At 52.1% G+C, this 24882-nt stretch overlaps 1 protein-coding gene across 1 annotated transcript in view; it reads right to left on the bottom strand.

The window, feature by feature from the left end:
- Positions 1–24079, bottom strand: part of VWA5B1 (von Willebrand factor A domain containing 5B1) — a 55066-nt gene extending 30987 nt beyond the window's left edge. Inside the window, exons 1-6 of the mRNA XM_016137533.2 lie at positions 23907–24079; positions 6921–7085; positions 4978–5130; positions 3398–3668; positions 1091–1236; positions 97–228 (exon numbers count right to left, since the gene is read on the bottom strand). Coding sequence (XP_015993019.2) covers positions 97–228; positions 1091–1236; positions 3398–3668; positions 4978–5130; positions 6921–7059 — 841 coding nt within the window. The 5' untranslated portion in view covers positions 7060–7085; positions 23907–24079. The remainder of the gene's footprint in view (positions 1–96; positions 229–1090; positions 1237–3397; positions 3669–4977; positions 5131–6920; positions 7086–23906) is intronic.
- Positions 24080–24882: the final 803 nt, after the last annotated feature.

The following is a 24882-nucleotide window of genomic DNA, read 5'->3' as shown; positions in this document are numbered from 1 at the left end:
TGGCCACAGGGCACAGGGCCACATGCTTGCGCCCCACAGAAACAGCATCTTCTCCCTCCCACAGACACCCCGGGGGCCCTGCCCAGGGCACAGTACCACTGGGGTGGATGAAGATCTCCACGGGCCTGTCGAAGGTGTGCCTGTTGGCCAAGGTGATAATGATGCTCTTGGCTGAGTGCGCGGATGGGGCGGCGTCAGCTCGGATCTCATGGGTGGGACTCTCTACCCCTAAGAGGCACAGAAAGGCAGGATAGACTCAGGAGGCCCCAGAGAGATAGGGGGACATCAAGATCCAGGCCAGAGATGGCTGGCGCTCCAGCTTGATCAGAGGATCCTGACCTGCTGTGTAACCATGGACAGGCCTCCTCGATTTCCCCAGCTCCAAACTGGGGGTTTAGATAGGTGGTGTCTAATGGTTCTTCTTGCTCTGTGGATACAGTGGGGGTCAAAGGACTTGCTTCCTCGTTGGACACATAAAGATAGAAAGAGCTTAACGCTTAATCAGGGGGCACTCCGTAAATGCCCGGTGGGTCACAACGTCGTGCTGCTCTAGGAAAACACCCGTTGACAGGAAACCACATCCCAGTGTCCTTTTAAAATCTTGAGTGGTTTGGGGAGGGGAATCATCAGAACAATGGTTCCCAACTCTGGCTGCACATTAGAGTCAGCTGGAAGTTTTAAAATATCCAATTCCCAGGACACGCCCCAGGCCAATGGCACCAGAAGCTCTGGGGTGGGAGCTGGGTGGCAGGATTCTGAAAGACGCCTTGGTGATCCTGCTGTGCGAGGTGAGAACCGGTTGGCTGCGGCCTCTAGATGAGGACCAAGAACCACCACGCTCCCATGGACGTTTCCCCACGGAAGCCATCGAGGTGGGGGTGAGGACCGCCCTGAAACTTGTCCTTGGGAGGGACTCATCTTCTATTGTTTGTTGGGCAACAGGAAATAGGGTTCCAAAAAGCCCCATGTGCTTCAAGCTGTCTTCCCCTTCTTTCCTAACCCTGGTGGCTTTGGGCCTGAAGCCCTCCCCGCCCCGAGTCCCTGGGTCTCTATTTCTTCCAGAGTCTCTGCATCTGGGCAGCTCTCTCACCTGCAAGCAGGCACGGCCCACGGATCTCTAGCTGGAAGTTGAACTCATATTCCATGGGGTTGGACACGTCAGTGTCCAGGAGAGTCGCCAGGCACAACTTGTTCCAGGAATCCAGGGCCCGCGTGCCGAAACAATGTCTGTCTTTGCTGGGAAGGAGGTGGAGAGGAGAAGGAGGTGGGCGGCCAAGACCAAGGCCGTGCAGGAAGCAGCATGAGAGGACATCGAGAAGATGGTGAGTCCCAGGCAGCCCTGGTGCGCCTGTAGCCCAGCCTGAAAGGGGGCCAAGGAGCTTCCTCCCACCCCGACCCTTACCCTCCCATTCAACCTGACCCCAGGGAGAGCCTGGATTCAGATACAGGCACAGCTGCCTACAAGGGATGGGCCAGGCGCTAGACATAGTGTTCCATAGCCTTACCTCACGTTGTTCTCACTAGGACCCCCAGAAGAAGGCATCATGGACCCATCTTCCCCCACCCCCGACATGGGAAAACCAAGGCTTGGCAGGATGAGGCAACCAGCCAAAGTCCCCATGACTGGACCTTGGCAGAGCATGCATCCTTGCCCAGGTCTGTCTGGCTCCTGCTGGACCACATCACACCACTTCTCGAATCGCTGCGCTGTTGTCTTGAGCGAGTGCTTAGCAAAGTGTCTGCTCCCTGCTGAACGCTCGGGATTCTGGTTCCTCTTTGTGTCATTTCCAGCCCTGTCTGTGATCCTGCTCCCTTCCCCCCACCTCCACCTGCACACCCAGTAAGGCCTTTAATATATGCCCCTAATAGGCATGTATCCTTGTAAAATACGCGGTGGCATTTGGTTGTGAATGAGTTTTAAACTGAAAGGATTGCATTATATTGTGAATCTCATTCAATTGTTTCCCTTTTTTCGCGCAGCGCTGTGTTTTTAAGCTCTGTCCAGGGGATGGTCTGTAAATCAAAGTCTTTGCTGCTGACATGGTACCTGTTATACATATTAGGGCCACCTGTTACATTGTATAAGTATATTACATCATACTTATTTATTCCCGCCTCCGCCCCCTGCATCCACAGGGACCACGGACACAAAGATGTTCATTCATATCCTTTTTTTGAACTTACAAAAGAATTTCTCTGGGATCCCTGGGTCAAAGGGCACACACTGAGTATCGCTAGATGGTTTTCCAGGGCGGCTCTTCCAGAACCCAGTTCTATCAGCACTGAACGAGTTCCCTTCTCTCCTCATCCTCACTAACACTTGGTATTATCTGTTTTTTCTTATTTTTTCTTGTTACTCTCTTTGAGCAACCTGAAGGCTCATAGGGATTTGATGCAGGCTTCCGTCTTGAGCACCTCTGCTAACTTTACTTGCCACAAGGGGCAGGAATAAGTTTATTGGAGTCACCTCAGGGGCATCAGGGCCTCCCGGGCCCCTTGTGCCCTGATCCACCAAAGTCTTGAATGTCCCTAGCTTTGCTAGGCCCTGCCTCTAAAACACGCAAGGCTTGGTGTCCACGGTAGCACTTACAAAGGTGACACATAAGCTGGTGTTCCATGACCTGAGACTGGTTTGTGCCGCTAGCTTCTCTGTTGTGCTAACAAATGCCCGTCACCTGATCCTTTAAGGTCCTATACCATCTGACTCCCCGCCAGCCCTCTGACCTCTCTCCTTCACTCTCCCATTGGCCACACCCGCTGCCTCAGGGCCTTTGCTTCTGCTGGTCTCACCTGCAGGAACCTCCTCTCTCTTCCTACTTCTCTTTCACGGCTCAGCACTCAGCTGAAGTGTCACTCCTCAGAGAAGCCCCGCCTGGCCCTGGGATCCCCAGGTGGGGTCCCTCTTTTGTACTCTTAGCCCAATGGATGTCTCCTTCACCACACTTTTCACATAATTAATTATGCATGCAAGTACACAAACAGTTCCATTTCAGTGATGTTATAAATTGGATAACGATCTCTCCCACCAAGTTCCAAAAAGACAGGAACCACGTTGTTGGTTTCGTGGGCCCTGGATCACTTGACTCAGTGTCTAGCACATAATAGATGCTTAGAAAATACCTTTCAAGCGCATTAGAGAATAAAGCCTGGACATTCTGATCCCCAGCTGTCCAAATCCCAGGAATTCTGGCCAGTACCAATGCAAGGCATTCCGAGGAGATTCTTATGTGCTCTAAAGTGAGCAGGGCAGGAGCGATCCTGCGGGTGGTGGCCACCGCAGCGCTGAGCTTCACCTCCGCCTCCTGTCTCTATTGCCCTGCACACCCCTGACTTCACTGGACAGACTCTCTGCTGCCCACCTGAGACCCTGTCCCTGGTCCATGCCGGGGCTCCTTACCCTTGGGCTTGTTGATTGGAGGGGCCAGCGTTCTCGGTGCAGAATTGGGGCACGATTGGGGCGCAGACAGCAGGCAGCAGGACCCGCACAGCCCCACTGGGCAGTGTCGGGAGCTCTGAGGAGGTGCTGATGAAGACGGTGACGTTCTCCATAGGGGCAATGGTCCCCAGGTTGACCACGAACAGGATCCGCTCCAAATCCTCATCCAAAGCCAGCTTTCCCGGTGTGTAGGAATGAGGGATGATGGGAACCCCCTCTTGCAGAGTGTTTCCTAAGTGCCAGGCTTGGAGTCAGCAGCTGAACATATGATATCTCTAGTGCTCTCTAAGCATGCTACATGGTAGGTCTGAGTAGCTGATTTTGCTGATGGAAAAACAGGCTCGGAGTGGGGGTGCACCTTGCCCAAGTTACTCAGCAAATCGCTCATTTGTTGAAGAAAGATATAAACCCTCATGGATCTAACACCAGGCCAGTGTATGTTCCACTATACCCTCCCTGGAGTAGGAGACCTAGACCATAAAAACCTCAACAAATGGTCACATCTCCATCCACAGAATCTACTTCCCCCCGAGAATCACATGGTTCCCCCACCTTTGGGGACCATGCTTTTGCTCCTGTTCTGTCTTTTGATCTGAAAGGCCCGTCCCCCATTTCTACTTACCCGGGCTTACCCATCCCTCCAGTCCTTTCGTGAATACCTCCCTGGCCCCCAGTCTGTGGCCCTTTTTTCTGTCCCCTGACATAATCCAGACCTCTGTTGGCAGAGCCACCTGCCACCTCCTATCATGGTCACTCCTAGTCACGTCTCACCTGTTCTTTCAGGCTCTGAGTAGTCCCAACAACTTGAGGGCAACTTTGCCTCTTACACATGACGACTGCTCATTAAAAGGTTCCTAAATGTCTTAACCATCAGGTGACAACTTTCGTTTGGATCATAGAGTCAAAGTAAGAATTTCATATATCATATGATACTTGGTCTGGATTCAAGCCTCGGCTCTGGCAATAATGCCAATGCTGTGTGACCTTAGGCCAGTCACTCACCCCAGCTGAGCCTCGGCATCCTCAATAACAGGCATCGGTAGCCACGATCTGAGTGCTTGCTCAGTAGCAGGGACTGTGATGAGTACTCTGCACGCATGCTTGCCGTTGAGCTTTGCGTGTGTATAATTATGAGTCCTATTTTATGGGTGAAGTTTAATTCCTTATCTAAGCTCACACCACTTGCAAACACCAGGATAGGGAGTCAAACCCTGGTGCGACTCGTTCCATAACCTCTGAGCTTAAACGACCAGCTATTCTGTTCTATAGAAAGACCTTAAAATCCTCTCTCTCTCTCTTTTTTTTTTTTTTTTGGTCTCCTTTGATCCTCACTATGCTTTTGAGATGAGAACAGGAAGGATTACCTCTGTTTTACAGACAGTAAGTGAGGTTCAGAGAGGTTTGATCACTGGCCTGGGGTCATAGCGGATTCCCGACTCCTAGTTCAGTGCTCGCTCTACCCCGTCCCGTCACTGCCCTTTCAGCCTGCCTGAGACTCCAGCCAGACCCAGGCCCTGACACAGCCTTTCTGGCTTCCTTACCTGTGACAGTGGTGGCTCGAATGCGGGTGGCTTTGATGTGGCCGCTCTCCATCTTGGCTTTGTCCTTGATCTGTACTGTCACTACCCGGTCAGCAATGACTGCCTCAAAGCCGATCACCGTGGTGTACTCATCCAGCGGGTACACGAAGAGGCCTGTGGGGCAGGGCCCAGCATCATGGGGTGCCCCAGCCCCACCCTGTGTGACCCACCCCGGGGACGGAACCAAAAGCTTTGATCTGTCAGATGGAAGGATGGTGCTCACTGCCACTCAGGGGATCCCAGAGAGGACTCAGGCCGGAGCTTCATGGCTCTGGGGCCAGGCAGGGTAAGTGTGGCTGCAGGCATTGTATGGGCGGCGGGGCAACAGGAGAAGGGACCGCCGTTCCCCTGTCGCAGCCAGTTCTTACTCTGCAGGCCCGTGAGGCCATGTGGCCAGGGCTTCCGACTTTTCAAGGGAGAGTGGGAATCTGGATTTTTATGTGACCTGCTGTGTGGGCCTAATAAAACACACCTGTGTGGCGAATTGGCTACTGGTGCCACCTGTAGCAAATCAGTAGACTCGTCTGGGCCCTGCGACCTTTCCTAGCCTGGTGACCTCAGATAAGACATTTAGCTTCTCTAATCCTCACAGCCCCATCTGTAAAATGGGGATAATTGAGTTAAACTCAGGATCATCATGAAAATAGCTACCACTTATTAAGCTATGTGTCACAGCGTGTGCCCCGAATTTTCATACTTCAGTTCTTCTCAAATTTTCAGAGCACATAAATCACCGGGAATGGAGGTGGGTGGGAGGGGGTCTTGTTAAAATGCAGATTCTGATGTAGTTCTCAGGAAGGGCCTGAGATCTGCATTTCTAACCAGCCTCCGAGTGATGCCCATGGTTTGGGGACCACACTTGGAGGAGCAAGGCTGACCCTCACTTCATCTGTCCATTAACACTGGGACAGCACAACGCTGAGCCCATGGTGAGCCCTCCACAAACCCGTCCCTCTGAGCCTCAGTTTCCTCTTCTATAAAATATGGGCAAAACACATAGAAAGCCAAAGGACTGTCCCAAAGACGTTCAGCAATTTAATCTCCTGGGGCCCCAGTGGGTCCCATATTAAGCCACCCTCTCTAGGTTTTTTTAAACTGAAGATCAGGTTCATTTGCTCTGCCCAGGAGATTTTGAAGGGGAAGAAAGTTTCCCTAAAGGTTCTGTTTTGAAACTGAAATGGTTTCAGAACCTCAGGTTGGGCTGGAGGGTGGGGCCCCAAGACGTGAAGCTTGGGGGTTAGGAGGCCCCCATCACTGTGGATGACAAGGAGCCCTAACCACAACCAGCTTTTACGCAGCAACCTCCTGGCTGGCCTTCCGGTAGCTCCCTTAAGTAGAGAGGAGTTTGATTTACAAAGGATCCTTACAGGCAAACATCCATCCACAGTCCTGAATGCCCCCTGTGGATGATTTATATTTGCAGACTATTTTATTCTACACTGTCCTTCCTCACGCATTACCTCATCTGTTCCTTCCACAAACCCTGGCGTCCAGACAGGCAGAGGAGCATCCTGACTTGGAGCAGGACAGCGGCTTCCCTAAGGTCACAGGGACAAGAGCTACTCCTGGCTTCCTCTGAGTCTTGAGGCCTCTCTTACTATGAGGTTCCCTAGAGAAAGTGGAGGACTGGACATTGGGCACAGGTGGGTGTGCCTTGTGAGCTTAAATGGCGCTAGGACAGTGAGCTGGAGCTGAGCCCAAACATGGGCTCAAATCCTAACCGATGTGCATTCCGCTTCGAAGCCTGCAGGCCAGAAATAGTACCCCTATTTACAGATGAGGAAACTGAGACTCAGACAGGTGACACAACTTGCCCAATATCAATCAGCTAGTCCACGACGGGGTGGAGATTCCACTTGGAGGAGGAGGGGTGGCCATGGGGAAGCCCCGCCAGGAGTCCTCACCTTGGAAGGGCTGGGCCTCCAGGTTGCCATAGGTGAGGGAGGCGGTGAGTCCCAGGGCATAACCACTGACGAAGGAGGTGACATCAGACGTGGTGAGGGGCAGGGCTGCCCCTGTGACCTGGTTCAGCAGACCAGGCATCCCGCTGGCTCCTCAGCCTTCAGAGTCTGCAAGAGACGAGAAGGTCAGGAAGGGGCCCCTCATTCCTCCTCCACCCCGTTCTCCCACTTCAGACCCCCCAGGTCAGTGTTATTCTCTTCGTTTTCCCCAATCTCCTCCCAGTAAGTGACCCGTGATAATGTTCAATCACCCCTAAGAAGAGGAGTAACTCCATTTTTTCCCCATTTTAAAGTGGAGAGAAACCAAGGCTGGAAGACATGTGACCTGCCCAGATCCACTCGGCGAGTTGGCGACTCTCAGGGCTGGAGCCCAAGCAGGCTCGCATCTAGCCTGGAATTCCCCGCCCCCCTCCCCCGCCCCCAAACAATGCTCCCCTAACTCCAATTCTGGGTGGGAGGCCAGAGACTCAGCTCTGACCCCACCCATTCTGTTGTCAGTCCCATAATCTCTAAATTGTAGATGCTTCTGCAAAAGGAGGTGTCTGGAATAGCTCATCAAGTCCCTTCTCCAATTTCAGTGAATCTACCTACTATAGTCGATACAGGAATGTCAGCGTTACTAGGAAGGAGGCAAGAGAATTAAAATATTAATCAGGCCACAATCAGAGACTACAATGTGCTGATGAGCCCTGCAGCCAGGCCAGGAGGACACCCTCAGAACAAAGGAAGATTTCTGCTGGGACTGCTAACAGCCCATTCCCCACACCTGTAAAGGGGAATTAGGACCAACAATCATTCCCTATGGCTAAAACCATGGGGGAACCTATGGATTAAAGGCTGGGAACTGCCAGCAGGCCTTTCACTCTGCATATTCTTGCCTTTTTAGGCTAAGTACTATTCCCCTTTCTCACCGTATGTCCCTATCAAAGGAAATGGGTTCACAAAGTCTTTTAAACTATAACTCACAGGTTCCGAAGAATGATACGTAAACTGAATTCTCACTGCCTTTACTCTGTCTCTTTCACTGTCCACATTCCAATGTGAAAGACTTCATGGCACTTCTCAGGGTGATGTATCAATTCTCTGTTGGGTTCCTGAGACCCGCTCTCCCCACCCCCAGGTAATCACTGCCTTTGAGGGGTGGGGTGGGAATGGGAAGCAAAGTCAATCAGAGGATGTGGAATATGAATTTGAGGTCATCGAGGTCAGGATGTCTCCCTATTTTCCTCTCTTGGGGTGTATGAACTTGGAGCTGGTAGCCTGTCGTCATTTATTCGCAAGGCTGTTCAATGAGTGCTGATTACCCTGTCTTTTCTCAAAGAAGGCAACTCTTCCCCTCCTGAGTCCCCAGCTAGGATCCTTAGTGCTCTCGCCCTCTCTAAGCCAATAGTGTCTTTTTAATTATGTTTTCCTTTGTAGCTCTGCCCAGACAGACAGCTCTCAGGCCTGTCTTATCTCCTGCAGGCTGACTGACAGGAGGAGGCAGATAAGGAACCAGGATGGAGCTGCTGGGTCCCCAGCTGCCTTCTCTTAGGAGTTCTCTGTCCCGGTGGTCCCAGCAAAGCTTGGCTGCTCCCAGGGGTAAGGACAAGATGGCGGAGTTCATTTGCTGAGCCACGTCTCCTGCTACCCACACTCCCTCCCTCCTCCTCCCTCTATCCTGGTTCACACCTGGCCAGAACGTTGGTTGGGGAATGCAGATCAGGCAACCAGCACCCAGACATGTGGTGAACTTGGACTTAAGCTTCGGTCCATCTTGGCGTAGAGTGTTGCCAAAGGCGTCTTATCCAACCCGGTCTTCCCACCCTGCCTCTGGTCCCCACCCCAGGCTCCCTGGAGCAGCCCCTTACCCAGGAGTGGGGTGTGGAGGAGGGATGCTGACGGTACAAGGCAGACTCACTAAGAACTGACCCTATAACAACATCGGTCCTTGGGAAGAGTAAACTTGAAATTCTTTGGCACCTAATTAATGCATATTTTCATCAATTCGTCCAGTGTATTTCAGGTCCTAAATATAGATCCTGGGGATACAAAGATAAGACACAGTTCTATCCTTAAGGAACTTACGATCTAGTGGCAGAGGAGACTGCAGAGTGGAGGAAGGCCTACCCTCAATACTGCGTTTAAACTTGCAACCCACAAGCCTGATCCTGTCTGATCTCGGAAGCTAAGCAGCATCAGGCCTGGTTAGTACTTGGATGGGAGACCACCTAGGAAGACCAGGTGCTATAGATGTAAAAAATAAAAAATAAGGGATTGTAAACTGACAAGGTCCTTGCAATCTGTGAGGTCAACCAAGGGTTGCCTCGCCTAAAAAATAAATAAATAGACTTGCAACCCATCCCCCCATGTTTACTTCCAATCCTTCATCCTGCTCTGTTTTTATATTTTCCATAGCACATATCACTAAAATACTATATATAAAATATTGATTGTGCTTATTGCTATCATCTGCCTCCCCTCAACTAAGACAAGGACTTGAGGCCTGTTTTTTCTCACAGATATATCCCAGGTATCCTGAATAGTCCATGTACTGTTAGTAGGTGGTGAATAAATATTTGTTGAATGAATGAATCAATATATAATCACAATGCAAAGCTGAAGGTTTCTGGGTTTCCCATTGGTACAGCTGAAGGAGAGAAGTCCTCTGGCCACCAGGAAGTTAAAGCTAAATTCATTAGTCTCTTATCTAAGGGTTAATCATTCAGGACCCCAAATACATCCTCCCCACCAGCATATGGGCCCTGTCTAACTTCTAATAAACCATCAGTCCATAGAGGATGCTCTGTAGCCCCGAGCCAGCCCCTGGCCATCAACACCTCTTTAAACCTCCCACTGTACTTTCTGCAATCACCACTGAGTAGCCAACAGGTTTCCTGTATCCTGTGCCTCTCCTGAGACTCCTTCTGTGTCTTTGTCTGAGGACCTGCTTCCTTTCCAGGAGGGGCTGCTTACTACTCATCAGCCCTCAGAGTGAGGAGGTGGGATCGGTGCCCTTTTTAGCCTCCGTTGCTGCTCTAAGACCATTTCTCTTCTATCCTCCTATAAAACCCTTCTCCTTGGGGATGGGGAGCAGAGGATGATGCCTTTTGGCTACCTCCCCTCCCACTTTTGTTGCTTACCATCTCCAAGATACCAGTCACAACCTCCATTTATCAAACCCTTGGCACCTGGCTCAGGGCTTCCTTTGCTTCCCAAGCCCTGCTATCACTCTGGGTGACTCTAGCATCCACGGGAACGGTGGCTCCAGCTCCCTGGGCTTTTATCCCCTGACCCTGGCATCTTTGTAGGTCTCACTTCTCTTCCAGTTCAGCCTCCCATTTCCACTCTCATGCCCTGAACTTGAGACACTGTCCATGATCACTCCATCTCCAAAACCACTCACTCGGGTACCTAGATTGCTCTTAAAATTGCAACCTCTCACCACTTCCGACCTGTATTTTCTTATTTGTTTTCTCATTAGCACTTATCACCATATGACATACTGTATATTCTGCTTATTGATCTTATTAAAAGTGCCTCTTCAACTCTCTAGAGTGTAATCTTCAATGAGGGCATGGATTTAGTTTTAATTTGATCACAACTGAATCCACTACTCATTGAAATAACTCCAAAGGTATGCAGTAGTTGCTCCATAAATATTTGTCGAATAGATGAAACATCATTCCAAGTGCTTAGTGTATACAGTTTGGCAACACCACGCAGAGGTAAATACTCATACTATCTCTGTTTTATAGATGAAAACGCCAAAGCTCGGGGAGGTGAGGTAACGGGTTTAAGCGCGCACAGCCGGTAGGCGATGGGGCGGAGAGTTGAACCCAAGCAGAAGGGCCTTGAACTTAACCATGAGGCTATGCTGCTTCCTGTATTACGCTTCTCTCTAAGCCTTAACTACCTCTGCCCAAATGCTCTCCTGAAATCCTCCTCGCCTGTCCATCCCCACTGCTGCTGCTTCATTGCTCTCCCCTAGATCGTCTCCAGCTGGGTCCTTTCAACCTCCAGGCTGCTTCCATTCTGGTCCCCGCCATCACCTCACATACATCACCATCACCCGCCCCCGCCCCCTGCCCCCCACACACCTCCCTTTCTCTGAGCTAAATGGCTCCCCATTGCCTTTGTCTGACAGGGCAGGTTAAACTCCTACCATGGAATTCCAGGGGCTTCCCCATTGGGTCCCCATCTCTGTCCTGTGTCACCTCCTGCCATGTCCTGCATGTTCACTGCTCCAAACGCATTGACCTTCTCATTATGCCCTGAACAGATCACGTGATTTTTCACTCTTGAGACTTATTTTTGGAATGATCATTGCTTCCTTCTCTGCAGTACAAAGTCCTATGTACCATTCAAAGCCCAACTCCATTGTCACCTCCTCCATGAAGCCTTCCTTGACACCCCAGTGCACTAGACTTGCCCTCCCCTGGGCTTCCACAGCCTTTGAGCACTTGTCTGTCGCATCAGATCACAAAGCACTGTAGCTGCCCATCTGTAATGGCGTGTGAGCTCGGTAAGAACAGCAGGTGAATCTCCTTGGCCTGCATCCCAGCTTCCTGCACACGGCTCAGCTCAGAGGAGGAACTCTTAATGAGGGCACCTACCAACATTCCGATTGTTTTGCAATCATTGCTAATGCTCATACACATCCTCATTTTATAGGCGGGGAAATGGAGGTGCAGAGGATTAGTCTGGAACCGAGTATTACACAGCTGGGGAGTGGTTAGGCTGGACAGGATAGGAATCAGCCTTCCTCCAAAGCCTGTCATTTCCCTTCCTCACGTGCTTCTCAGTCCATGTTGAACACAGGAGAACGTGATGGAGAGAAGGATGGAGCCGAGGAGGGAAGGCGAGTGGAGGGAAGACCAGGGACTTGGCGAACTGGGGCTGTTGGGCCTCAGGGACACTGGGCTCACCCTGGCTCTCATGCCTCTCAAGCCGCTGCTATGGTCACAAGTGCACCGAGAGCTCAGGCATCCCCTGCCCACTCCCCGGCTCCAGAAGATGCCTCAGGAAGGCCTGTGGTCTGGGCCCCAGTATGGGCTCAGGAACAGCTGGGGTGCAGTGGTCTAAGCTGAGAGCAGAGACTGGACCAGCAGCAGGTGTGGTATGACTTGATTTAGATGTGATAAAGGAGGCATAAGGAAGGGAGCAGGGAGAAGACAATGCCAGGGCCCGGTCATCATGATGGGGGTGGAGAGCACCTGTATCAGGTCTCCTAAGGTCAAGGACAGGGGACTCACACACCCTTGACAGGAAATACTTGCTTTTCAGAAAGAGAAAAAGAAGGAAACTAGAAAAAGAGGGTATCTAGAGTTACTGGGTGCCTGGGCTGAGAATCCCTGGGTGGCCACTTTCTGGTGGCTTTGGATCAATTACTCAGCTGCGCTCTGTCACTTACATATTCTGTGACTTTGATTAAGTTACTTGACCTATTTGTGCCTTAGCTTCTGCATTTGTAAAATGGGACCATGATGGTGCCCATCTCTTAGGAAATGGAGAGGAGAAAGGAGAGAATGCCTGTCAAGTGAGTGGGCAGGAACCAGGCAGGTCCTGATGGGGCTGGGGGGCGGGTCTCTCTGCTTTCTTCCTTAGGCTCCCGCTACCAAGGCCTCTCCCTGGGGTGAGTGGCCACTGTGCAGGCTGCCGAGCCAGCAGAGCTGGTAAGATCTTTGAGTCTCTACCAAAGTGCCCATATCAGTGACTCCTCTGATTCTGCCCTTGGGGGTGAAATCTTCCCTGTCCCCTTTCATCCCTAGTTTATTGTTTTCCCAGAGACAGTATGGCAGACCTCCTTCCTCCACTTGAAAAGCCACTCTGGAGGCCTCCCACGCTCACCCTGGCCAGATCCTTCCCACCCCCACCCAGACTGTATCCACAGAGTCAGCAGGACTGAGTGGGCTCAGCCAGATCTGGGCCGGATGCAGACTGTGAACTGGCCAAGCAATCCTGGCCTTGCTGCTCTGCCCGCTTACCTCAGGCTGCGGGTCCTCATCCTTTTCTCTGTTGCCGACCCTGCTAGAAAGTCCATGCTGCCATGTCCCCACTCGGAGCTGATCCCCCAAGGACCATCCACTCACAGACCTGCACTGACACTCCCATGAAAGTGGAGGCAGAGGTGATGGGAATCTTTGGATCTGGTCTGATTGTTCTAAGCTTCTAGAATTCTGGGGTCCTTACATTCTGGTCCCCTTCCTCTAAACCGCCCTCTCTGGGGCCCATACTCAGTTGGCGTGGGTAACAAATCCATGCTCCCGACACCCCCTACGCATACTTCATTTACGCGATGCTCCATCCCATCAAGGCCACTTGCTCTTCCTCCAGACCAGCCTGACTCTTCCTGCTTCCATAGCTCTTCTGATGCTGCTGGCTCCGCCAGGAATGCCACCTCCACCGCAAAACCCCTTCCCTGGAGGAGATCTAATCTATCCTTCAAGGTCAAGCTCAAGGCCATGAAGCCTTCTTGGGATCCTGTGCTAAATATGATTGCCTTCCCACTAGCACAGTCGCCTCCTCTCATGCCAGCAACTCATTATCCGTGGGTTGCGTGCCCATTCGACAGATGTGTATGGAGCATCTACTATGTGCCAGAAGCGACGCTAGGCCTGGGCCACGGAGGGGAACAAGATGGACAAGGACCCTGCTGTGAGGACAGTGTCAGTCCTGTTCCCCACCCACCTAACAGGGGGGCCGTCAGCTCCTAGAACTCGAGACCAGAACTCTGTCTCTCTCTCCCCAGCGTCTGGTCCACAGCTGCTGTTCAATGATGACTTGAATGGATGAATGACATGTGCTCTGTTCGTTGAATGAATGTATGAACGGGTGAATGAATAAATGAATAGGATGGAATGTGTCAGGGATGGGAATAAGCCTTGGCCCTGGGTTCAGTTAAAGAATCTAGTAGCCAGGGAAATCCTTCTATTTCAGCCCAAAGCCTGCAGGACTCCTTTTGGGTGGGGAGTTGGGGGAATGATTAGGACAGAACATGTCCAGGCCTCTCAGTGCTTCCTGTGCCCATATGGCTCAAGAGAACTGGAGACCGGCCAGCGGGGACGTCCTGGACAGTCAGCCCTGCTGGTGGCGGAGGCCCAAGCAGCCCACGGCTTCTGAGGCTTCCGGCTAAGAGGCTGCGTCTGGACCTGCTGCAGGAGGAAAAAGAAGCACATCCAATTTTGAAAACTCCCGATGAACAAGGGCTGTCCCTAGGGATTCTGAAAAGAGTCTTTGTTGTGTGATGGATGCTAAGGCGAAGGTGGCTTAAATACACGTCGACTTTGCTGTCCGGCAGGTGGACGAATGTGGGTTTCCCGGGGGGCTGAATGAGGTTCCAGGACCGGAGTCTCTGTCCCCTGAGGGTCCCTCAGAAACGAGCTCGCACATTGCTGGGAAAATTGGGCTCCATTTATGCCAATTCAGTTTACGCCCATCTTTCCAGAGGCACATTTATGAGGCGAGCTCCCCCGGCCGAGCTGCCAACATCTCTGCGGCCCCGTAATGGATTCTATGTGGCTTAGGCCTTGTTCCTATCTGCCGAGGAGCTCACGGGATGATGGTGCAAAGGGAGAGCTATTTGAGAATCCACCCTGCAGCCATATCCCTTCCAGACCTGCTCTCGTGCCTTGGGGTCTCCTAGGGAATTGAAAAGAGAGCTTTGTACCATGGCCTCCCCGACGTCTCTCAGGGGTGAAATGATGGACCAGGTAGCTCACTCCTGCTCCTGGAACCTGTCTTTTCTCCACATCCAACACTTTCTCATTGGAAACTTAGAAACTCAGTTTCGCCCTTTGCATAACGGGCATGTACGACGGTCGTTTAGCTCCCAGGGTTATCATGAGGGTCGTGAGTGTGAGAAGTGCTTACTCGGTGCCCCTCCTTGATAAATTCTGGTGACCGCTTTCATTTCCTCCCCTTTTTGGGATTTCTTCCTGGGCTTACCCTTCCACTGACTTAAGACTGTATCTGGGCGCCTGTGTTTTTGGCTATTGGCCGTGGTGTCCATGGCCACCCACAGTCCCCAGACTTGCCATCCATCCACCCCAGAGACCCTCTTTGCCTGGGGCACCCAGCTTAGGTGTTGGCCAAAGAATATATTCATTGCTTTAGCTGCCCTCTGAGGTCCCAGGGCAGTTTGTGACAAGATGCAAGTCTGCTCCCCCACACGTGCTGTCCCCTCAGATGGCACAGAGAGGCTCTGTGGGCTGAGGGCACTGGACAGGGAGTCAAGGCCTCCAGGCTAGAGAGCCAGCTCTGCCACTCACACCATGTGGGCCCCAGACGGGGCCCCTGCTGTCACACGCAGCCCCAGCGCCCACCCCTCGGGCCCGGCACACAGCACACTGGTGGGACGCTGGTTCACTGTCTGTCTGTGCCCAACACCCCCGAGGGCGTAAGCCCTGCGGTGGGGACTGAGTGTCCTGTTCCTCCTTAGGTTCCCCGGGACACAGAATAGTGGCTAAAGCAGTTCTTGAAAATAACAGCAGCTAACAAATATCGAGCAACTATTCGACATGCTTTTCATGAATTAGCTCGGGTAGCCCTCAGGGTAATCCTACAAAGTGGGTCTATCATCCGTGTTTTGCAGATGAGGAAGCTGAGGCCCAGAGTGGTTACATCTCTTGCCTAACCTGATACCTTGTGAGTGGTGGAGCCGGGATCTGAACTCTGGCTTTAGAAGTTGACCTCTTAACCACAGGCCTTGTTATTCCCTCAGTACTTATTTGCAGAATAAATAAACAAATGACCTGAAGAGAGTCACCTCCTAACCCCACTTGAGTCTTGGTGCCTGTATCTAACAACATACATGGAGGGTCCTGTACCCCTCTCCCAAACTGACGGTCCAGGAATCGAGCGTTCCCAGCTGTTCTAAGGGAACTGGACACGTGTATTTTAAGGTCCCAGTTTGAAGGGGGCCGCACATCTGACTCTCAGGGGTGGCGCTGAGTATTTTTGGAGTGTCCTAGGGATTAGCTCATTTAATCCTCACAGAGATTCTTTAAAGCAGATCGTCTTCGCTTTGCAGCAGAAGAAACAAGGCCCGGAGAGGTTAAGCAAATCTCCGGGTCACACAGCGAGTCCATGGTTGAGTCAGAGTCTGAATCCAAGACTCTGAATCCAGATCCTATGCTGTCAACCGTGTCCCTCTGCTGCCTGCTGGCCAGGTCCCGTTGCTGAGGCCGTTAGCGCACCTGCTTGCTCTTACTCGGAGGCTGTGAATCCTCGGCATGGACTGGGACAAAACCCTCAGATTCCATACTCCCCTGGCTCCTGCCCTTCTGAGGCTCCTTCCAGTAGTGGGGGGCGGGATGTGAGTGGGGAGAGGGGCAGCACCTGTCCCCATGCGTTGAGCAGAGATGATGGATCAGCACCCTTGTTCTCCTCCTACAGAGCCAGCACACTCGAGGCTACTCCCATTGGGAAATCATCTGAACTAAGAGGCAAATGGACCACAGTGGACACATGGACAAGCCTCCAAATGGATCTCATGGGGCAACTGACTGCAGGAGAACCTCAGAAGGGGGTCGTAGCGTCCCTTTTCTTGGTAGGACTCCGGCTGGTGAGGAGCCAGCTGAAAGTTAATGGGAAATGGTGACAGCTGGAGTAACCACATCTAGGACACAGAGTTCTCCACAGCTAGTTAGGTTTAAGGAGATGGGATTTAGAGGTTCCTGACACTTACGACAGACTGTCACTGAGGCAGGCACTGTACTAAGCAGTTTACGTGGATTATCACTCTGATTCCTCATGACTCAACAAGCGCAATTTTTTTTTTTCTTTACAGATGATCTGGGTGAACATAAGCGAGGTTTGAAACTTGCCCAAAATCACAAAGCTAGTAAGTAATGAGTCTAGGACTCGAACCGGGGCAATGTCATTCCAGTCCCTCTGCGTTTACCATGACGGCGCAGCAAAATGCAGAGAGATGAAAGAAATGCCTTCCCTCGAAGGGTACAAGTTATCCCATGGGGTTGTTGGCAACAGAGACTAAACCAACCAGGGGCAGGTGAGCAGGAGTCACCTGGTCAGCCAGCCTGAGGAGCAAGAGCCCAGGATCTCAAGTCCCAACAGAATTAGGTCTGAAGCCAGGCTCTGAGCTGGACCTCCGAGTGACCTGGGCAACTCACTCACTTCACACCTCTTGGAACCTCAGTTTTCTAATCTGTACAAAGGGCGCAATAACATTCCAACCTCTTAGCATCGTCATAAAGAAATGAAGCGATGTGTGCCAAGTGCTAAGCTTAGTGCTTCTCACGGAGCGACTCCAGTCAGGTATGCGTGACTCAGCCGAGATAGTTGGGGGCCAAGCTAAAGCTATGGGAACAAAACGGGGCTGACCCAAAGGGGAGGGGACAGCTTTGGTGAGTAGGGGAGGAGGGGATGAGGAAAGGAGCTGGTCAAGGCCAGACCTCCCAATAGGCTCGTGAGGACTCTTAGAAAGGGAATGTCTTAGAAAAGGCTTCAAGGTTTCGAAGAACTGAAAACGATGAAATTAAAAGTAGCAAGGGGGGTTCTAGTCCCTGGCTGACTTGCCCTCTCAAATCCACCACCAGGCCAGAAAAGCAATAGTAATAAGCATCCATGCCTCATACGAAGGGATTTATAATGAAAGTGCTTTCACATCCATGAATTAATTGGAGCTTTACGCGTAGGGCAAAATAAAGGTCATTATCCCCATTTTCAGGATCAGAGGATTGAGGCTCAGAGGGGACATAACACAAGAGAACTGGAGCTCCTATGGCAGCGCTTTCCCCGTGCTATGGACTGAATATTTGTGTCCTCCACACCCGCTCCCAAAGGCAGGAGCCTGAACCCTGATGCTATTTGGAGGTGGGGCCTTTGGGAGGTGATTAGATTTAGATGAAGTCATCAAGGTGGAGCCCTCCAGATGGGATTATAGAAGAGGAAGAAACCAGAGCTCTCTCTTTCTCTACCATCCGAGGACACAGCAAGAAGGTGCCCAGCTGTCGATAAACCAGGAAGACAGCCCTTGCCAAGAACCCAACCATGCTGGCACCCTGCTCTCAGACTTCCAGTCTCCAGAACTGTGAGAAGTAAATTGTTGTTTAAGCCACCGGTCTGTGGTGGCTTTTGTTAATAGCAGCCCAAGCTGACTCAGACGCTATTAAAACTAACCTGCTGCTTTGCTTGCTGTTCAGGCTTGCGAGTAGCACAAGCTGATTGTTGGCCATGAGGCATTCAGATCTCTTGATCAGAGAGAGCTGAGTGCCAGTGGCCAGGGTTGGGTGATAAGATGCTCCAAGAGAGTCAACCCAAGATAACCTTTCTTCTCCCCCACTCCTCCCCCGCTGTTTTCTGTTGGCATCTTCACAAAGGCTATGACACCCTTTTCTTGAAGAAGCCTGACCATGATCGCCATGTCCTTGGGCTGACGTTTTCGTTCCTCCTCCTCTGGGCACTTGCCAGGCTGTACTTTCCTGACCCCCCTGAAAGTGGGACCGCGTGTCTTGCTTGGGCCAATGAACTGAGTGGAAGCTGTAGAAGCGAGTGTGTAATTGGCCATGTCTCCTTCCCTGCCACAGTGATCGTGGAGGCGTGTGTCCACGAGGAGCTTCTGTTACCCCGAACCTGGGAGTACCTATGTTATGTGACAACATGTGTGACCCCTTCGGAGGTGCGGCATGAGCAAGAATGAAAACACTGCCGTTTTCTTACGGCGGCATCACCTAATCTAACTTGGTTAGTAGAACTGTGAATGTTTGGGTCTCTGAGCAAAGATGACGGGGGACAGAGCCATAATATTGGGAAGAAGGTAAGAGGTAGGGGGAGGGGAGATTGGTCAATGGGTCCACTAGAATATGAGTTCCAGGAAGGCAGAGATTTTTGTGTATTTCATTGATAATTACATCCCCGGCACATAGAGCAGTGCCCGCCAATCAGCAGGTGCTCATTGAATATTGAATAAATGAATGAATGACCTAAGGTGAGGCAGGCAATACAAAAGCAAGAGACTTAAAAAGCAAAAGTGCCTTGTTCCAGAAGTGGCCCCACATTCATTCATTCATTCATTCATTCATTAACTCTACAAATATTAAATTGATCACATGAGCTCTCCATACCCCCCCAATAACTGGACCAGAAAAAGTCCACTCCAAGTGAATCCACGGGGACCAAAATTTCATAGGAAATTGTGAGTGAAAAAGGTTTCAACTGGGATTTTATTTTGAAAAATGATACTAAAAATATAAAAATAGAATCTTATATCAAACCGAAATGAGATTATAATTACAACCATGTGCTAAAATTTTTAATGAACCAGGAACAAATCAAGTATTGATTGGGTTTGGGAGGATAATTTTTTTGAACAAAATTATATGCTGGCATGACATGACACATTTTCATTTCATATTTTAGTATCGCAGCATAGTGATTAAAGTTTCCTATCATGAACTCAGTTGCTAATTTTCTCTTTTTCTATTGTTAACTGGCCCACCTCTGCCAGATTCTCATTTGCCTATGACGTTGTGGGGGATTAGAAGAGTCTTCCAATGTCCCCTTTGAGTGGCTTCATTAAATCCCACAACTTTCACAAGATTTCAGTTTCACCACTCAATCCTTCGGCATTACATGGTCAGCTGCTGACCCTGCCAACAACCATAGGGAAACTGATGGGCATAGATATTACGTGATGGACAGGGATCGATGCTGGCATTAGACAAGGAGAGATGTTCATGCAGGAACTACCTTTAAGTGGTGAGTTCATTCATGTTCTTCTATTATGGTGACTTTTTAAAAAAACCTACTACCTCACATCTGTGGGGTCTCAGATAGCAATTACTCAGACCCCTGCATGGGATCTGAACAAAGAAGTGGGAATCCATAAAAGCAGGTAGAACCGTCCCCTGCCCTCCACCCACTCTCATTCATGGCCCCATTCTAGGCTGTGCTGGGAGCATCCACTCCAGCTGCCCATCCTGACCCTCTGTCCTTCACTGTCTCCAGAGTGGCACGCCTCAAAGAAACAATCTAGGAAGAGGGAGAAGAGCCTTGTGCTAAGGCCACCTGCAACCCTTGTCTCAGAAACATTCACAGCACATCATCTAGCAAAGGGTTTTCAAACTAGGGATCGGGGTCCTTCCAGATCCTAGTGAAGATTCAAGGAGGAAATTTCAGCTCCTCGGATTTTGTTGATTTGTCTTCCTGAGGTCCTGATCTGATCACAGGGCTTCTCAGCTCCAGGAGTGTCAATAGCCTTAACAGAAGCCCAACTCCTTCCTGTTGATCCAGCCTCCCTGATCATCACCCCAACCTCCCTCTGCAGCCCGATCCCATATTACTCCTCCACTCTTACCCTATGTTCCCGACAAGTCAGAATATTTGCTCCTCCCTAGATTCCCTATAAGCCCCAACATCATGCTCTTGCTATGTTCTTCCCTCAACCCAGAGCACTGTTGTCCCATCGCTGTTTCTAAACCTACTTATTCTTGGGGTTCTTTCAAGTCCTACCTCCTCCATGAAGCCTTTCCTGGTTCCTTTATCTGGGTGTGATTGCTCCCTCCTCTGAGCTCCCTAGGATGCAGCCTCACTCAGCCCTATCCTGCCATAATAATCACCCTCTATGGAGCTGTCCTAACATTTCTTCTAGAGAATGGCACCAAAGCCCTTCTCACTCAGGTTTCTACCAGGGCACCCAGGACCTAGCACAGACTTAGGCATCGTCTGACAAACCTGCCAGCATCTCTCATTTCATTTCTCATGAAATGGCTCTGCCATTAGCTGTGTGACCTTATGCCTAGCTCTTTGAGCTCTCCAAGGCTCAGTTGCATCATCTATAAAATGGGAATTAAATAAAATACCATGGGTAAGGTACCTGATAAGGATATATCGCAAGATGGGGAGGACACAAAGCACTGGTCCCCTGCCTCCAGCTCCCCGCTCTCTATTTCTTTTGTAGACTCATCCCTCGGGGCCAGGACTAAAGTGAGGCAAGTGACTGACCAGCCATCGAAGGCAAAAATTCCTCAAGGACCAATCTCAGGCCTTCTCCTCTGCCCTCTGCTTGCTCCCCAAGTGGTTGACCGCTGCCCTGCTCCAGGGTATGAGCAGATGACTCACAAAGGTCACCTCGACCGCTGTCTCGTGCTCATGAAGACCTCCTGGGCATTCTCCTTTTTGCCACCTTCAAGAGAACCCAAACCCAAGAGCTCTTCTCATGGATGCTAGTTTATATAATCTCGGGTAATTGGCCAGTGTTGGTCTCCTCACTTGAGACTACAGGCTCCTCGAGGACAGAGACCCAGTGCCCAGCACAGAGCCTGGCATAAAGTGGGTTCCCTGAGACCGAATGGTTGTCATTCCTTTTCCTCTTCCCACCCTAGCTCGTCTGTTCATTAAAACTGACTGAGTTGATACCAGCCGACCAAGACCTCCTGCCCCTCCAACCCTGCCTACAGTTATATCTCCAGCCGCATATAGACATTCCTCTTTCGCGTTGTCCATCTACATAACCACATCCTTCCATTGCTTCTTCTAAGTCCCCACTATAATATCACTTCCTCCAGGAAGCCTTCTTAAGCCCACACTAAACATCCCCGATGCCAACCCGCACATCCTCTTAAAGGAGGCTAATGGGATAAAAGCATTTGTGCCCCTGGTGATCTGGAGCTGTACTTCGTGCACGGATCCCACCGGGCTGTTCCCAATGCCCCCAGGGAAGTCTGTTGACTTCTGGTTTATGGTGGGCCCTGGCATGGCCCACGCCCTCTTCCCAGTCTGGCTGGAATGGGGATGCCCGTGAGACCACAAGAAGGCTAAGCCAGCTTGGCCATTGGTTGCCCCGGTTATGTAGTAAGTAGGAGGGGATCAGCCAAGAGGTGCTAGGGGAGCCAGGAGACTGGATAACTTGAACCTGAGCAGGAGCCCAAGGCTAGGTTCCTGAAGGAGCAGCTGGCCTGGGCCCCTTCATGCCTCTTCCACTGTCCCTGTTTCCCCAGGCCGCCCTTTCCCTGCGGAGCCGGCCACCCCCAGAACGGCACTCGGCATCACATGTGTGGTGGGGAGAGGCCAGCAGCTACTCCAGGTCCCCACTCAGAGCCGAGCACAGTGAGGGAGACCAGGAGGGACGGAAATGTTGCTCTTCTCCCCGAGCCCAGGACAACGTCGCTAGCAGCGCATTCTACCAGGCAGCAAAAAAATAGCCAAGGGCTGGAATCCCTTCTAAAGGCTTCGTCTGGCTCATGTTTGAGGCTGGTCTTCCACAGACCCCAAGTTGCCTTGGCTGGGGAGGATGCTCAGGACCTCAGCCACCCACAGCCCGGGAGCCTTGTCCTGTCTCATGTGAGAAAGGCAGTGGGGTCTGCGGGCCAGCCATCGGCACACAGTGTCTACCACACCTTGGGCACTGAATCTTCTCCTGGGTGGTGAACAGCCCAAGCACTACCCCCCGAGAGCGATGCTAACCACGGCTGAGTGACGAGGGGACTGTATGCAGCTACCACGTCAGGCCTCGAGGATCCCGCCCAGTAAACTCCGGTTCAAGTTCAACCCGCGATTGCCTGTACATGTGTGTGCACATACACATGCGTGTCCCACACTCTTAAATCTCTGTACACAAGCAGACACAGGGCATTGTCCCTCAGATAAACCCCCAATATAAGCACATTTACACAGCCTCCCACCCACTCGTGTAGCTCAGTTCATACAAATCGCTACCCTAAAGGGACACGCCCCCTTCACGCACATGCCCTGTACACTTCTCAAGCACCCATCCCCCCAAACGCCATGGGTGCTCACACCCCCGCCCCACTCCAGCTAACCGAAGGCAGTCTCTGTGCCCTCTGCCCTCCACACCTGAGCAGGAGGGCTGGGGTTCATCCGGTGAGTGCCCTTTGAGCCTCTGCCCAGCTGCTGCCTGGCTGGGTTCAGACAGTGGAACCCAGGGCACAGACTCCTATGCCAGTAGAGAAGGAGGCGAAAAGTACTCTGACTCCTCTTAAGTCTTCTTCAAAAAAAAAAAAAAAAGGAAGGAAGGGGAGTAAGAACAGAGATAGGAAGTTGCCTGTAGCTCTTAGAGCGGAGGAGAGGAGGGCGAGGGTCTGCCCTCCTCCTCCTGCCCCCCAGCCTCCGTCAGCAGCTGCGCTTGGGGGCGGGGAGGGCGAGGGGCGAACCGCTGCGGAGGGAGCAGAGGGACCGAGCGAGGGGACTGTTGGGGCTGCCGCAGGAGCTGTTATGACGGGACTTCCAGCGCGGGTTTGACGTGTTAGCAGACGCCGCTGTTGCACACAGGTACCACGTCCTCCTGCGCCTGTCACCCCCGCCCCGCCCCCGCCCCCGCCGAGGACCCCTTTTCCTTCCTGGAGCCCCACTTACCTGGCAGGGGCTGGGGAACGCGGGGCTCTGAGAAGGCTGCGCGCTCCGCTGGTGGCTTTGGGGCGGTCACACGCCAGGCACCCGGAGGGCAGCAGGCACGAGCCAGTCAGCCAAGGGTGGACTGCCCACGGAGCTCCTGACTGCCCAGGGGCTCTGGAGGGCAGACAGGAGGCATGCGGGACCGGGAGACGTGGAAACAGGTGGCCGGGATGGGGGGTGGATTGAGAGAGGAGGAGGAGGGAGGCAGAGACAGAGAGAGACCCGAGGAGATGCAGAGAATCACACACAGAAAGAGAGAGAGGAAGAGAGAGGAAGAAAGAGAGAGGAAGAGAGAGAGGGAGAGAGAGAGAGAGAGAGAGAGAGAATTCGAGCAGCAACATGTGGCCGTGTTATCTCTCACTTCTGATGCTGGAATATCCTGAGCCCATCTTGTGCTGCTCCAGCTCTCCATCCGTGCGAGCACACAGTGTACGCACCCCGATGTCCCCCCGCCCCACGGACGGACGCACAGGGGCACCCAGATTCCCCACGCACACACCCTCACACACACACACTCAGGACAGCCCCGCGGCCAGCCCCTCATCTTCACTCGAGCCAGACCAGCCCTCCCCTTACCTTGCCCCAGAAGCAACACGTGTCGGGGCGAACACTCCCTCTGTTCAGAACCCCAGCGGCTGCCTCCCTGAAGCCAGAGCTGTTGGAGGGGGCACCTGGAGCCGGGCTCCAGTGCCCGAGCCCAGCGCCCACTGCCCTGGCAGCCGGCTTGATCGATGCCCACATTGCGATGGCTGTTTAGGTGGCCTGCAGGAAGCAGAGCCATTTGTTTTGTCAGAGCGTAACCATGACAATCACCCCATGCGCTCACCGCTGGTGCTGCTCCCCCTTCACCCCTTCCCTCCCGCCTTCTCTGGAGCACAGGGGAAAGCTGGAGGCCACTTAGCAGCCTCTGCTAATCCCTGCTGGGCTGATGGAAAGGACCTGGCCAGTGAAAACAGGTCTGCGGCAGCCCTTCCCTGGGGACAGGGGCCGCCTCCAGGTGATTCAGCACTGTGCAGGGCCTGCCTGGCCCTGGGACCCCTCTGAGTGAGACCAGAGCCAAGCTGGCCTCCTCCAGATCTCCTTGTCCCCCAGCAAATCCATTTTAGGGCCAAATGATACAAGCAGTCAATCCATTTCCCCCTTCAGCCATGTCAGCCAAGCAGACAGCTCTGGTTACCATGGTGGTTGGCCCTGGGCAGGTTATCTGCTGAGAACTTTGGCCATGCCTGTTCAGTCCTGAGCCACCATCTCCTGCTTCTGCCACAGGGAAATGTCTAGGCTTTTAGCTGCAGCTCTGAGAAGCAGCAGACTGCAGGTATGGCCTGTGTGTATGAAGTTGGACAGCCCAGAGGGCCAGAGGTTCATCAGGATCAAGGACAAGTAGATCTGGAATTCAAGAGGTCTGCCAGGTAGGATTGTGAAACCTCACTTCAGAGTCCAGCGTTAAAGTGTCCACAGTTGAGAAGGGAGGTGCCCAGAAGTACAGGACAGAGCTAAGGACCACACACACACATCTCATTTAATCCTCATAGGAACCCCAAGAAGAGGGGCT

The sequence above is a fragment of the Rousettus aegyptiacus genome, unplaced genomic scaffold (genome assembly GCF_014176215.1).
Source record: "Rousettus aegyptiacus isolate mRouAeg1 unplaced genomic scaffold, mRouAeg1.p scaffold_m13_p_1, whole genome shotgun sequence".
Taxonomy (NCBI): Eukaryota; Metazoa; Chordata; class Mammalia; order Chiroptera; family Pteropodidae; genus Rousettus; species Rousettus aegyptiacus.
The sequence above is the reverse complement of the archived record's forward strand: the minus strand, read 5'-3'. Positions and strand labels throughout refer to the sequence as shown.